Genomic DNA, 11,910 nt, shown 5'->3' on the forward strand with positions numbered 1-11,910 from the left:
GTCCGGCATCACGCATTTCAGAAACGATCCGGAATATGTAAGCCAGACTGTATAGAGTCAAGTGTACCTGTTTGATGCTGGTTTGACCAGATTAGTTGACCTTCACGGTCGTATCGATCATTCCTATCTGATACCGAATGCTGTGCATGCATATTTGCTGTGCCACCATCATTGCCGTCTGTTTTTTTTACGTATTTTGTTGGATGAAAATAAAGACTCTCTCTCTCTCTCATACGGCGAACGCATAACTTTCTATATTCGTTTCTATTGGCTTACTACGCACTAAAATCGTGATTTATTTGAAATCAGTGAGCATTAGTTATCTCGTGTTTTGAAGTTATCTGAGTCACTTCTGTAACATTTGTTACAGCCAGACCGTATATAGAGTCAAGTGTACCTGTTCGATGTGGGTGTGATCAGACTAGTTCACCCTCAGGGTCACATCGATCGTCATCATTCCAATATATGAAGATAGCTTCTTGGAGGTACAGCGAACTTCAATATACAATTGCATAGTATATTCATATTGAAATGAACCCGAATATTTTCGGCTGTCATAACCTTAAATGCCATCAATCTATGCTTCGGGATTGCTAGCATTCTTTTGATAGTTTTCTGATATGGCGATAAGGGGTGCGCCAAATCATCTACTATCATCAAGGGGGGCCGGAACACTGATATGCCCCCTAGTTATCATGAATATGCCTTCTTCCGTCTCGTAGAAGCTTTCCCAAGTTTTGGTTCATTGTTTAGCTAGCTCACGGTCCATGTAGAATACCTTGTTGCCAATACTATTGTAAAAAAGATCCCCTATATAATCAAAAGTAGCCTACTGGATTATGACAGCAGCAATCGCGTGCGTAACAACGACGGTTATCAGTACCACCAGAAGTTTGGCGACATCCACCGGCAAATTTACATCTATGGTATCTCCATAGTGTCCTATATGGTGTCGACACAAGCAAATCGCACGGTTCAATGAAATTGTATCACGTCACCGTTTCCATTTGGCTACAGGCAATTTGACGGTGATTTTTGACCGACTTGCCGAGCATTAAATTTGATGAATCGGGTATCAATCGAAAGCTGACGCTGCACTGCTTGCGAAAATATAAATTTTATTCCGCTCATGGCCCTGGAACCCCCACAATCTGCCCAAAATTATTCATTGTCGAGTAGATTGGCAGTGTGACGCAACAATGATGTCTGGCGAAACGAGAGACTAGCTCAAGAGCAAGGATGCGGCCGAGCGGCGAGAGTGGGATCAGCTGACGTCGCGGCAATAGCAATGTGCAAACGCGCCACAGAGAAACGCTGCGCTGTTGATACTTTTTCTATGCGTTTCGGTACAAGCGAGCACACACCAGCCTTTCCTTGACTTGTAAGGGTAGAACTGGGTCCACGGAATGTATTAGGGCCCTACCAATTTTCCCGCAATATCCTTAAGCTGATAGAGATATGTAGGCTACGTCTAAGTAGTCTACATTGGATATGTCAGATTATTATGATATCGATTGCCTTAGCCCGCTTGTTGCGTAGGGCTCTAGAGATGCGTGGCGCTGTTGATACTTTTTCTATGCGCTTCGCTAAAAGCGAGCACACACCAGCCTTCCCTTGACTTGTAATGGTAGAACTGGGTCCACAGAATGTATTTGGTCCCTACCAATTTTCGCGCAATCCTTCAGCTGTTAGAGATATTTCTAGTAAGAAAAATATACTTTCAAGTAATAAGATTCATTCAAGACAGCAAATTTAGATATTGTAAATATATCATATTGTAGTAATACAACTACAGTGTTGAGTTTTCACTCTAGTCCCCATAAGCACCACGTCGGTGACCTTGCCAAATTCCGAGAAGGCGAAAAAGTGCAAACTCTGTTGGGCCGAATGGACAATGGACATTCAGTTATTCACAGATGCGAAAAAAATACTGAAAATCTGTTTTACGTAAGTTACATTAGGAATATATATACAGGCTACAGAATGAATATAATTGAAATATCTGTGATACCACTGTAATACTTTTGACGCAAAAGGTCCCCGGCATTCAAAAAAACTATTTGGTGATTGAAAAATGCTAAACCAAATTCCAACGTCAACGTTTATAGTGATATCAGATATATTCCAGTGAAAAACAAAGGTATGAATTTGGTGGTAACATTTTGGAATCATTTGGCAGGTATGGCCCGCAAGCTTTCTTGTAACGGATTGAATCCGGACAGCGATACCAGTTTAATTCGACACTCCTGCTCTTAAACTTTATTCAACAATCAACATTTTACCTGCTGCATTCGCCGTCCAAGTCCTACCCATACGGATCAAATAAAAGCTTGTAATGTATGCTCATGCTCAATGCTCCTTGCTCACACTTAACCATAAAAGTGACTATAGAAAGTATCGACACCCACCATCAACAGCGCGACGTGTCCCTGGAGCAGAGATGAGCGGATTTGAAATTTCTATGTCCTAATCCAATCCAAATCCGAACCTTCAAATCCAAATCCTAATCCATAAATTTTTCATAATCAAGTCCATGTCCAATCCTAATCCGATTCCAACTGGAAATTCAGAAAAAATACTAATTTATGCAACAGAGGTAATCGAAAATTTTCTTTCACAACCAACGATTCACTTGATTCAAGATAACTTGGTAACCATAAGTACATTAATAACTGATCTGAATAAAGTTTGTCGCCATTCGCCGCACGACATTTCAATCTCCCCGAAAATAGCTAAATCCAATCCAAATCCTGATCCGTTCTGGAAAAAATGTCTAATCCAAATCCAATCCAAATCCGACAAAATTTCACAAATCCTGTTTTTTCAAAACCTAATCCTAATCCATGCTCATTTCTGCTCTGGAGCCCTACGCAACAAGCGGGCTAAGGCAATCGATATCATAATAATCTGACATATCCAATGTAGACTACTTAGATGTAGCCTACATATCTTTATCAGCTGAAGGATATTGCGCGAAAATTGGTACGGCCCTAATACATTCCGTGGACCCAGTTCTACCCTTACAAGTCAAGGAAAGGCTGGTGCGTGCTCGCTTGTACCGAAACGCATAGAAAAAGTATCAACAGCGCAGCGTTTCTCTGTGGCGCGTTTGCACATCGCTATTGCCGCGACGTCAGCTGATCCCACTCTCGTCGCTCGGCCGCATCCTTGCTCTTGAGCTAGTCTCTCGTTTCGCCAGACAGCATTGTTGCGTCACACTGCCAATCTACTCTACAATCAATAATTGGGGGTTGATTGTGGGGGTTCCAGGGCCGCGAGCGGAATAAAATTTATATTTTCGTAATCAGTGCAGAGTCCGCTTTCGATTGATACCCGATTCATCAAATTTATTGCTCGGCAAGCCGGTCAAAAATCACCGTCAAATTGCCTGTAGCCAAATGGAAACTGTGACGTGATACAATTTTATTGAACCGTGTGATTTGCTTGTGTCGACACCATATTCTGTCTTATCGCATTGTACATTCTGTGTGACTTGTTCAGATAAAAATATAACCCAACCATGTTATGTTATGTTATGTTATATAGAACGCTATGGTATTATAGAGATTGTAGGATGGAGTGACGACTGATTTAAATGCCTAATTAGTATTCATCCGCGACATATTTTGTTTGCGTGATTTTTCAGCAATTATCTCGTAAAAATGGATATTTATGGTATTATTGCCCATAATACCACAAATATGAGATATTATACCGGTATTAGTGCATTGATATACCGAAGTATCTATATAAGTTGAACTACTCTATTTAGACTGCGCGCAATAATATTTTCAACTCCCTTTAGATTGGTCACGCTCCGCTTTGCGGAGGGAGCTACCCATTGTTACGTGTACCATTAATAATCCCACATGGAATTCAGACGGTGGAAAGTTGAGTGTTCGGTTGGTTTTATGCATGGTTGTCTATTGGAATGAGTCGGAGTATTGGAGGTTGAATACTTATAAGGGACTCTGTGACTAATTGGACGTCTTAATATGTTTGGCCTGATTAGTGAATATCTTGGATACGTGCGTGAAGGTCTTGCGTTTGTTGCCGTACGAAGCGATGAATATACCGGTATATAATCGCTGCACAATGCGCACGGTCGGTGAATACCAGCGATGATTTATGATATAATAGCTATTATAGTGGCGTATTATGATTATAGAAGATAACAATAATAGGGCAGGCGATGAAAATGAAACGGCATTTCGTTGCAGGCGAAGTGGGTATGCCATATCATGGTCCTTCTGGAAGGCGTCATTCAGCAGAATCTGTATGTATTTTAACTTGCCGACGAGAAAATATAAGTCACTTACCGTACTATTGGAGGACATTGCTGTGATACTATAGAATTAGCGAGCTATCTTCATTTACTGTTCCGGTATGGTAGCCTAATTGTTATTTGATTAGCAAAACGGAAATAAAATTCTGAGTATTATGCTTTCACAGAAATTTTGATTCCTTTATAACCGATACTTTTTCGTAAAAGTTATGGCAGAAGAATCATTGTGGGAGGATTGGGAATCCATCACTGAGGAGGAAATTTCCCAATGCTTTGAAGGATTGGATGAGTGGAGTGGAATAAGTTGTGACGTCTGTGAAGCCATATTTCCCACCGTAAGGGAACTCAAGAAGCACGGGAAAGTGCATAAGCTCCCGTCACCAACTGCGGAAATTGACATCGACCGAATAATTGACATTTTGAAAATTGCTTGCCGTAATTGTCATTCTATTTCCAGGTGTGGACCACGATTTGAGGAATTGGATTTGAATCTTATTGTTCCACTTGTCAAACGCTTGAATGTTGTGTTCTGGGACGTTGGTACTGATGGTATTTATCAATACTACTCCAACATTTGCCAACAGGCAAGCAAACTTCTTGGACTGCAGCATCAGCTCCTTGCTGCATCTTTGCTTGTGAAGATTGTTGATGCACTGGTTCAAGCTGAGGAAAAAGTTTCCACTGCAAGAATGTCTGGTATCAATAGCAGGGAATCGGGTATGGTATATTGTGCAATTCTGTTGAATTTTATAGCATACCAATCAATATTCTAGTTCCGTGTGCCGGCCTAGTATTTATTCAATTCATTATAGTTGGATGACTTTATAGACATTCTTGAGTACATTGGAGGGGTACTGCTTCATTCACTCTCTACGAAATCACACAAGGCTGTTGCTGCTTGCTTGTCGGAGGATGCACCAACCGGACAACTGATTCAAATAATGGAAAGAAAGCATCACTGCCTGAAGTACCCATCAGATAAGTTCAAGGGAGTAATTATGCGATTTTACTGTTTCCATAGCAGAGAAAGGTTTAAACCTGCCTCGCAAGTTGATTTTCTACAACTAGTTGATGAAATTCACCAGGATCCATGGTATAGAAGTCTTATTGAAAATGTTGTCATGCAAACAGGTGAATGTGACAGTTATGTGGAAGATGTTCTTGATATGACAATGAAGCATTTGAACAGGATTCTGACGCATGGTTTAGTGAAATTTAAATTGAACAGTAAGCTAAAAAATAACTCCAAGTTTTCCAAGGCGTTACGAGATGAGTTGAAGTCCTTGCTTAGTTACGGAGTTCTTCTGTAGTTTTCTTTTCCCATTGCAACTGATGCTGCCTATGTACAATGGGTTTCTTTCTACCAAAAAAAGTAAACCAATGCTAAGGCCAAAACCTTGACGTGGTGCATTGGCTTGTTGTTTACACTAATATTGGCCGGCAGCCATATATCATGACGGTCCATTATTTGAACAAATTTATTTAGCCTTTCGCTTGCGTTTGGGTAGTTGATCTTCACAAACAGTAGTCCATGGATTTAATGATCCATGAGCGTAGGTTGTGTTGGCACCCTTAACCATTTTGATGATTTTCCTTTGGCATACAGCTGTGATCGAGTATCCAGCCTGCGCCACATCTGGATTCCTGGAGTATCTCCCTGTCAGCCTCTGAAAAATTTCAATCAAGTTTTTGAATCTTGAAGCCTATTTAAAATCACTTTTCCTTACCAAGGATCCGAAAGTTGCTTCGAGTACATCTTGTGTCAAGACTTTTAATGCTACCGATTTATGTCCAGCATTAAGTAACCGAATTACTAGGCGAACCATATTTCTGGTTGTAAACATGAGGCCAATCAGTGTTGGCGTGGCCATTAATCGTTTGTGCTCACCAGGATGTTTTGTGTGCACCTCATTCTGTGGGGAGATTGTATTACCGGTATAGTTCTTGCTCTGAAGATTTTAAAAAATACCCACCTGCCAATCCTCCAAGTATTTGATGAACACATTTTTCAGCCAAAGTAATCTTTCATCAGTTACAGATGAGATGGAGTGAGATGTTACAATGTTAAACCATCGATCGAACAGCAAGACGAACTCTGACGTCCCAGCGGAATTTGAAATATCGTACACAAGTGACTTCCCAACTTCGTAACTGAGCACATCTTTCGCCAGTGAAACTCTCATCTAAAATTTACAAAGTGGAATCGTACAGCAATAATTTTGAAGTTAAGAAGGTAACGAACTTTGCTGTATGAGTCGAGGTCAATATGTGATTTTTGTTGAATTCTAACAGCAGACACGCCACAACTACCAAGTGTGAGCCGGTTTATTATCAAGGCAGGAACGCGAGTTCCTCACACAGCAGCAGAATACAAGGAATAAGCCAGACTACATACTAGCACGTGCACAGTAACGAAAAGGGGCAACACTAAAGGTTGCTGTCTAGCACAATCAATTAATCATCAATCATTCACATTACAACACTCCCACTTGATTGATATTTCAATACTAAAGCATTTCGAGAGCCGTTATCCCTTTCTAGTTCCAGAAAGTGTCAAAGATAGTGGAAACACATTTTGGTATCAGACTAACCATATCTATCAATCAAATTGCAAATGTATCGTTTTTGATGCAAATAGATACACTTCTCAGTGAGCTCTTGCTTAATGCAAACATCAAGGCAGTAATGCGATTCACCGATACCCGCCATGCAAAATTCAGGGCCGAAGTTATACTTCACTTCAGTTAGTCGATCATAAGACGGCGAAGCCAAAATGACATCAGCAATGAACAGATTCTTATCAGTGAATGTAACGCATGAGTCAGAATAACAGTGTTTGAACCCGATCGACTCAAAGTACTGATTAAGCACAATGTTCCAACAGCTTTGCGGCTGTTTCAACACATACAAAGACTGATTACACACCAAATGTTCAGAACCAAATGCAATATAACCAGGTGTTCGATTAATATAGATGTCTTCTTCAAGCAGACAATTCATGAATGCAGTATCAACATCCATCTGATGTAACATATCGTTTTCAGGTGCTACAGATAGCATAGCTCGACTCGACGGAAATCTGACAACTGGTGAAAATGTCTCATTATCATCTATGCCACATTTTATTTCGAATACAGAGGGGCATTCGGCTGGTGCAGTTCCTTGTGGTTGCTCCACAACACTCCAGGTTTCATTCTTCAACAGAGAAGCGTATTCCCTGTAAGAAGCTTCTTCGCACTCACTTGAATGTGGTGATTTCATTGCCTCATCAAAGATTATAGGTTCACATATTCCAGCAGCTGCAAATGCAGTGTATTCAGTACCAGTCCTCACATCAGTTGATTCATCAGGCACATCATCATACTGGTGATATCCATTTCCAGTAGGGTGGTTTGCAGATTTCAATTCTCCCACTGGTTTAACATGTCCATTGACAATATTTGCAACGTCAGATATAACAGGACGGCAACACAATCTGTACAGTCTTCCTGCCACTGAGCCAGTTCCACAAAGCTTTCCACGCTTATTGTAGATTCTGCATTCATTTCCAATAAATGCAACTTTACCACCAAATTTACATGCTGCTCGCACAGAAAAAAGGTTGCTTGCCAGCTTCGGAACGTATAAAACCTTTTTCAGTGTCACAGTTACATTTTCTTCATTTTCAAGAAACATTTCAAGGTTTACTGTTCCAATTCCAAAGGCTGAAACGGTGCTACCATCGGCTAAGTGAATGGGTCGAGGGACCTCAAATTCTGTGTAGTCCGAGATTGATTCTTTCACCTTCGACATGTGCTTTGATGCACCACTGTCTACATTCCAGCTTGGATCAGCATCATCACAAACTTCTTGACCACCAACAGAAAATGTGTATTCTTCATCACTGTCATCAGACTCTGGACATTCGTGATACAGGTGACCAAATTTGTCGCAGTTATAGCATCGTAATTTCTTTATCGACACCATAGCTGATTCTTCCAGTTCATAGCGATTTTGTTTACGCCTTTTTTGCTTGCCATACAGCTTATATTCTTCATTCAAAATTGCTCTTTGAACAAATTTCAACTCGAGACCTGGTTCGCTATGAGTTTCCAGGGCAGTGACCAAGGTTGCGTAAGGCTTAGGTAAACTTCCCAGCAACGTCACAACTTGCAGTGTTTCTTCAACTGGCGAGCCAAGAGCAGCCATTTGATCAGTCAATTTCTTCATATATTTCAAATGACTCTCGACTGAGTCAGACTGACTCATTTCACATCGAAAATACGACTTCATTAGCAAAAGTCTATTACCGGCGGAGTCACCCTCAAAGTGTTCCTTCAAGGCATTCCAGGCATCCTCCGGCGTATTGCAGGATGTAATTAAATACAGTTGCGACGTAGAGACAGCCAAAGTAATGATGGCTAGCGCCTTATCTAACTTCTTCTGATGTTCCCTTGTCTGCTGCTGATTAGCGCCTCCTGGCAACACTTCCGATCCATCAACATATTGGAATAATTCCTTCGCCTTCAGCAAACAAGTTATCTGGTATTTCCACGTCAGCCAGTTATCACTATGCAGTTTGTCCGCCGTGAATTTCTGTACTTCACCGGACGCCATAGTAGTCATTAGGCTCCAACGCAAATTGTAGAAACTGTAAGCTCTCCGTACGATCCAATATTCTCAATATCTCTTCTTTGGAATCCCCAAACTCGTTACTTGCCGCAGCGGGAGCGTGCTGGTCCCATAACCTGTTGAATTCTAACAGCAGACACGCCACAACTACCAAGTGTGAGCCGGTTTATTGTCAAGGCAGGAACGCGAGTTCCTCACACAGCAGCAGAATACAAGGAATAAGCCAGACTACATACTAGCACGTGCACAGTAACGAAAAGGGGCAACACTAAAGGTTGCTGTCTAGCACAATCAATTAATCATCAATCATTCACATTACAACAATTTTGTCAACTTATTAGGAACATAGGTGTATGGGAGAAAAAACTTTTGGGGATGCGAATTTTTTTTTTGCTCAAATAGACGGTGAGCAACAAAAGTAGCTAAAAAGCACCTAATAGTGTAAATGACGCTCTGGGAAGAACTTACCTATATTTAGGACAAACTGCAATACAGTCAAAGCAAAGATAACCCATCACTGAAGCGAAATCCAAAATTATTTCAAGGCTCGGATATTTATGACTGAGCAGTCAGTGTAACCGATTCAAAAAAAAGTATTTGTCTCTGCCACTGCCATGATGCATACCCAAATACGCCTACATCAATGATGTGCTCAATATTGACGATAGGTAAAATACCGCCATATTGGTAAGTCATGCTTGACCCATAGTCTATCTGAGATGTTTTTTTGTCTTTTCAACTTCGAAAGTGCACTTTCAGAACCGCAGTCAGAATTTTTCCATCACTGTAAGATGAGTCTTGCACTTTGCATGATTAACCAATTTATGAGGCATCCTCCATTGCGAATACTTGCATCCATCATTTGATTTGTTGAATTTCAGGCATGGACAGCGTTTCATAGTCTTGTCATTTTTGTTACAAGTTAACCAGGGATGAGTTTTGAATAAGACTTGAGATTTCGTTTTGAAGAGTTGGATTGAAATCTCCTGTTTCTCATCGCCGTAGGCTATTTCTTTGGATTGTAGCATTGTAAAATTTGTCGATGAGGCTCAATGTTGTCGCCAGCAGATGTTTTGAAATCATTGCTCATTGCCGGATCAATGTTTGACATTGCAATTGTTTCAAGATTTGCTATCAAACTCGTTTCTGGCACTGACTGAAAAAAGAGACACTTGCAAAACCATCGCTGCAATAGTAGTTATATCGTGAGCAGGAGTTTCCATGGGCTTGTGCACTGTCAATGGGTATCAGTACTGACGGCTATGAGTGTTCCATTCCAATTGGCCGAGAAATGGGTGTAAATGTTAACTTTCTTTGTTCAAGTTTATCTTCAGCACTAAATTCCATTCAACAATTGGCAGACTTTATATGCTCTTCTTTGTAGGATGCAGCATGCAGATAGGGAATGGCGGCAGTTTTTGCATGTCGGTTGATGTCCGAAAACTTTCTCTTTTGATGCTTATCCATTGGATTACCTGGGTAAAATTCAAAACCTTTACCGACTTTTTAGTAGTTACGATACACTATTATTTACTATTTCTCAATGTAACGAGCAACCGATCTCCTCTTACATGGTGGAGAATACCGTATACCTGATAGGCGAAAACTACAAGAACTAGTTTGGATACTGCTTATCATCAAAGCTAACATAATTTCATGCAAAATCCCAATTGAAAGAAATATACAGCTCACCTGCTTTCTGTATAAATTTTAAATCCAACAAATTTCCGACAGCGGGACACTTCTTATTCTCCCTCAACCAACACACCCTCAGCTAACACAAAAGACAATGACATTTTTCATTGCAAATCGGCATAAATAAAGTGGCAGAGCTAGGTATAACATGAGCCAACAATAACAAACCAAACATTCATTCTGTTGGATTAGTGTGCGATGAACTATGGAGGATGTAGGATGGAGTGACGACCCATTGTTCTCCGTTTAGGCTGGCTACGCTTGAGTGATTAGGGACAACGCGCGTCGCTAAGGTAAATAAAATCAGCTGCAGCGCTTGTGGAATGGCATTTTATTCTGCTGTTAGACGATTTTCTCGCGAGTTAGTTATTCGCCAGATCTGTTCTCATAACAGGTGCAGTTGAACAGTTAGTGTACGGAATATGGCGACTCATTGCGCGATTTAAGGCTGCAGTTACTCTAATAAACGGGCTAGTAAAGAACAAAAAAGATCATTCTTCAGGATTCGTAGACCTGATTTAGTGCCGGAAGCAGATGAGAGGAAGCATCATGAATATCTTATCCATTGGAAGCTGCCCGATGGTCCCAGTGAACCTGATACTCGAATTTGCCGAAGGAGGTAGACAAATGACCTGCAGTTCGGGAGCAACTTCCAGAGAAACTCCAACACATAGAAATCAAGGATGTTGTCCTCTCATAACAAAAATTAATTAAATCATACAGGAGTAAGCAATCATATATCGAGTGATTGCAGTTTTAAACATGATTCACATATACCCTTATATTTTATGCAGACGTCTGGAGCTTCAGTAAGAGAAATGGTAACTTGTTCAATGACTTCTTTACCTCGGAATCAAAAGCGCACAAGTACAACACACGCGCGTCCACGTAGTCCAAATATCATATGATCGACGGAAAAGATCATCGCTCTATCAAATATGCCGGACCTGATGTGTGGAACAGTATCCCGCCTGCCATCCGGCAGTCGACGAGCATGTCCACATTCAAGTCGAAATACAAGTAATTACTACTAAATAAATACAGTCCATCCTCAAGATTACCGGACCGCGACTGACCTATCGATCTCGCTTTCCATGACATGCCGCCCTATTCCTTGTCGCTTTCTTTTTCTATACTATCTTCTTCACTTTCATTCAGTGGGCATGCCTCCTCTTGATATCGCCTAGGCCAAGGTGGGTGTCAGATTCCATAGACTACTCCTAGTCGCTTCGACATCTTCCTGTCTTTTCATTGTATCGCATTTTTTGTGGTGTATTGAACTAATAAAATTGCTAATAAATCAATGATGATGATGATGA

At 40.8% G+C, this 11,910-nt stretch overlaps 3 protein-coding genes across 4 annotated transcripts; 1 reads left to right on the top strand and 2 right to left on the bottom strand.

Annotated features, from left to right (window-relative positions):
• Positions 1 to 3,706: 3,706 nt before the first annotated feature.
• Positions 3,707 to 6,509, top strand: LOC145435851 (uncharacterized). 2 transcript variants are annotated; one of them, XM_080313118.1, is made up of 3 exons: positions 3,707 to 4,310; positions 4,360 to 5,002; positions 5,114 to 6,509. In XM_080313118.1, exons 2-3 carry the CDS (start codon positions 4,495 to 4,497, stop codon positions 5,593 to 5,595), a joined length of 990 nt encoding a protein of 329 aa, XP_080169244.1. In that variant the 5' UTR covers positions 3,707 to 4,310; positions 4,360 to 4,494; the 3' UTR covers positions 5,596 to 6,509. The 2 variants fall into 2 exon arrangements, with proteins under 2 accessions (XP_080169244.1, XP_080169243.1); XM_080313117.1 differs by having other exon boundaries at positions 3,714 to 5,002.
• Positions 5,725 to 6,468, bottom strand: LOC145435852 (uncharacterized). Its single transcript, XM_080313119.1, has 3 exons — positions 6,259 to 6,468; positions 6,013 to 6,198; positions 5,725 to 5,952 (listed from the first exon to the last, which is right to left on the bottom strand). The coding sequence occupies exons 1-3, from the start codon at positions 6,466 to 6,468 to the stop codon at positions 5,764 to 5,766; spliced, it is 585 nt and encodes a 194-aa protein (XP_080169245.1). The 3' UTR covers positions 5,725 to 5,763.
• An 83-nt stretch (positions 6,510 to 6,592) lies between the features above and the next one.
• Positions 6,593 to 10,708, bottom strand: LOC145435849 (uncharacterized). Its single transcript, XM_080313114.1, has 2 exons — positions 10,589 to 10,708; positions 6,593 to 10,371 (listed from the first exon to the last, which is right to left on the bottom strand). The coding sequence occupies exon 2, from the start codon at positions 8,888 to 8,890 to the stop codon at positions 6,872 to 6,874; it is 2,019 nt and encodes a 672-aa protein (XP_080169240.1). The 5' UTR covers positions 8,891 to 10,371; positions 10,589 to 10,708; the 3' UTR covers positions 6,593 to 6,871.
• Between the last annotated feature and the right edge of the window lie 1,202 nt (positions 10,709 to 11,910).

Source organism: Botryllus schlosseri, chromosome 3 (assembly GCF_051294905.1).
Source record: "Botryllus schlosseri isolate E-star chromosome 3, Bs_hap1, whole genome shotgun sequence".
NCBI lineage: Eukaryota > Metazoa > Chordata > Ascidiacea > Stolidobranchia > Styelidae > Botryllus > Botryllus schlosseri.

Bases quoted from the DNA above. Each gene is read 5' to 3' on its own strand.
- LOC145435851 (XM_080313118.1), top strand. From the start codon at position 4,495: ATGGCAGAAGAATCATTGTGGGAGGATTGGGAATCCATCACTGAGGAG. The intron at 5,003-5,113 runs GTATGGTATATT...ATGACTTTATAG, and splicing joins TATCAATAGCAGGGAATCGG to ACATTCTTGAGTACATTGGA.
- LOC145435852 (XM_080313119.1), bottom strand. From the start codon at position 6,468: ATGAGAGTTTCACTGGCGAAAGATGTGCTCAGTTACGAAGTTGGGAAG. The intron at 6,199-6,258 runs GTGGGTATTTTT...ATCTCCCCACAG, and splicing joins AATACTTGGAGGATTGGCAG to AATGAGGTGCACACAAAACA. The intron at 5,953-6,012 runs GTAAGGAAAAGT...GAAATTTTTCAG, and splicing joins AAGCAACTTTCGGATCCTTG to AGGCTGACAGGGAGATACTC.
- LOC145435849 (XM_080313114.1), bottom strand. From the start codon at position 8,890: ATGACTACTATGGCGTCCGGTGAAGTACAGAAATTCACGGCGGACAAA.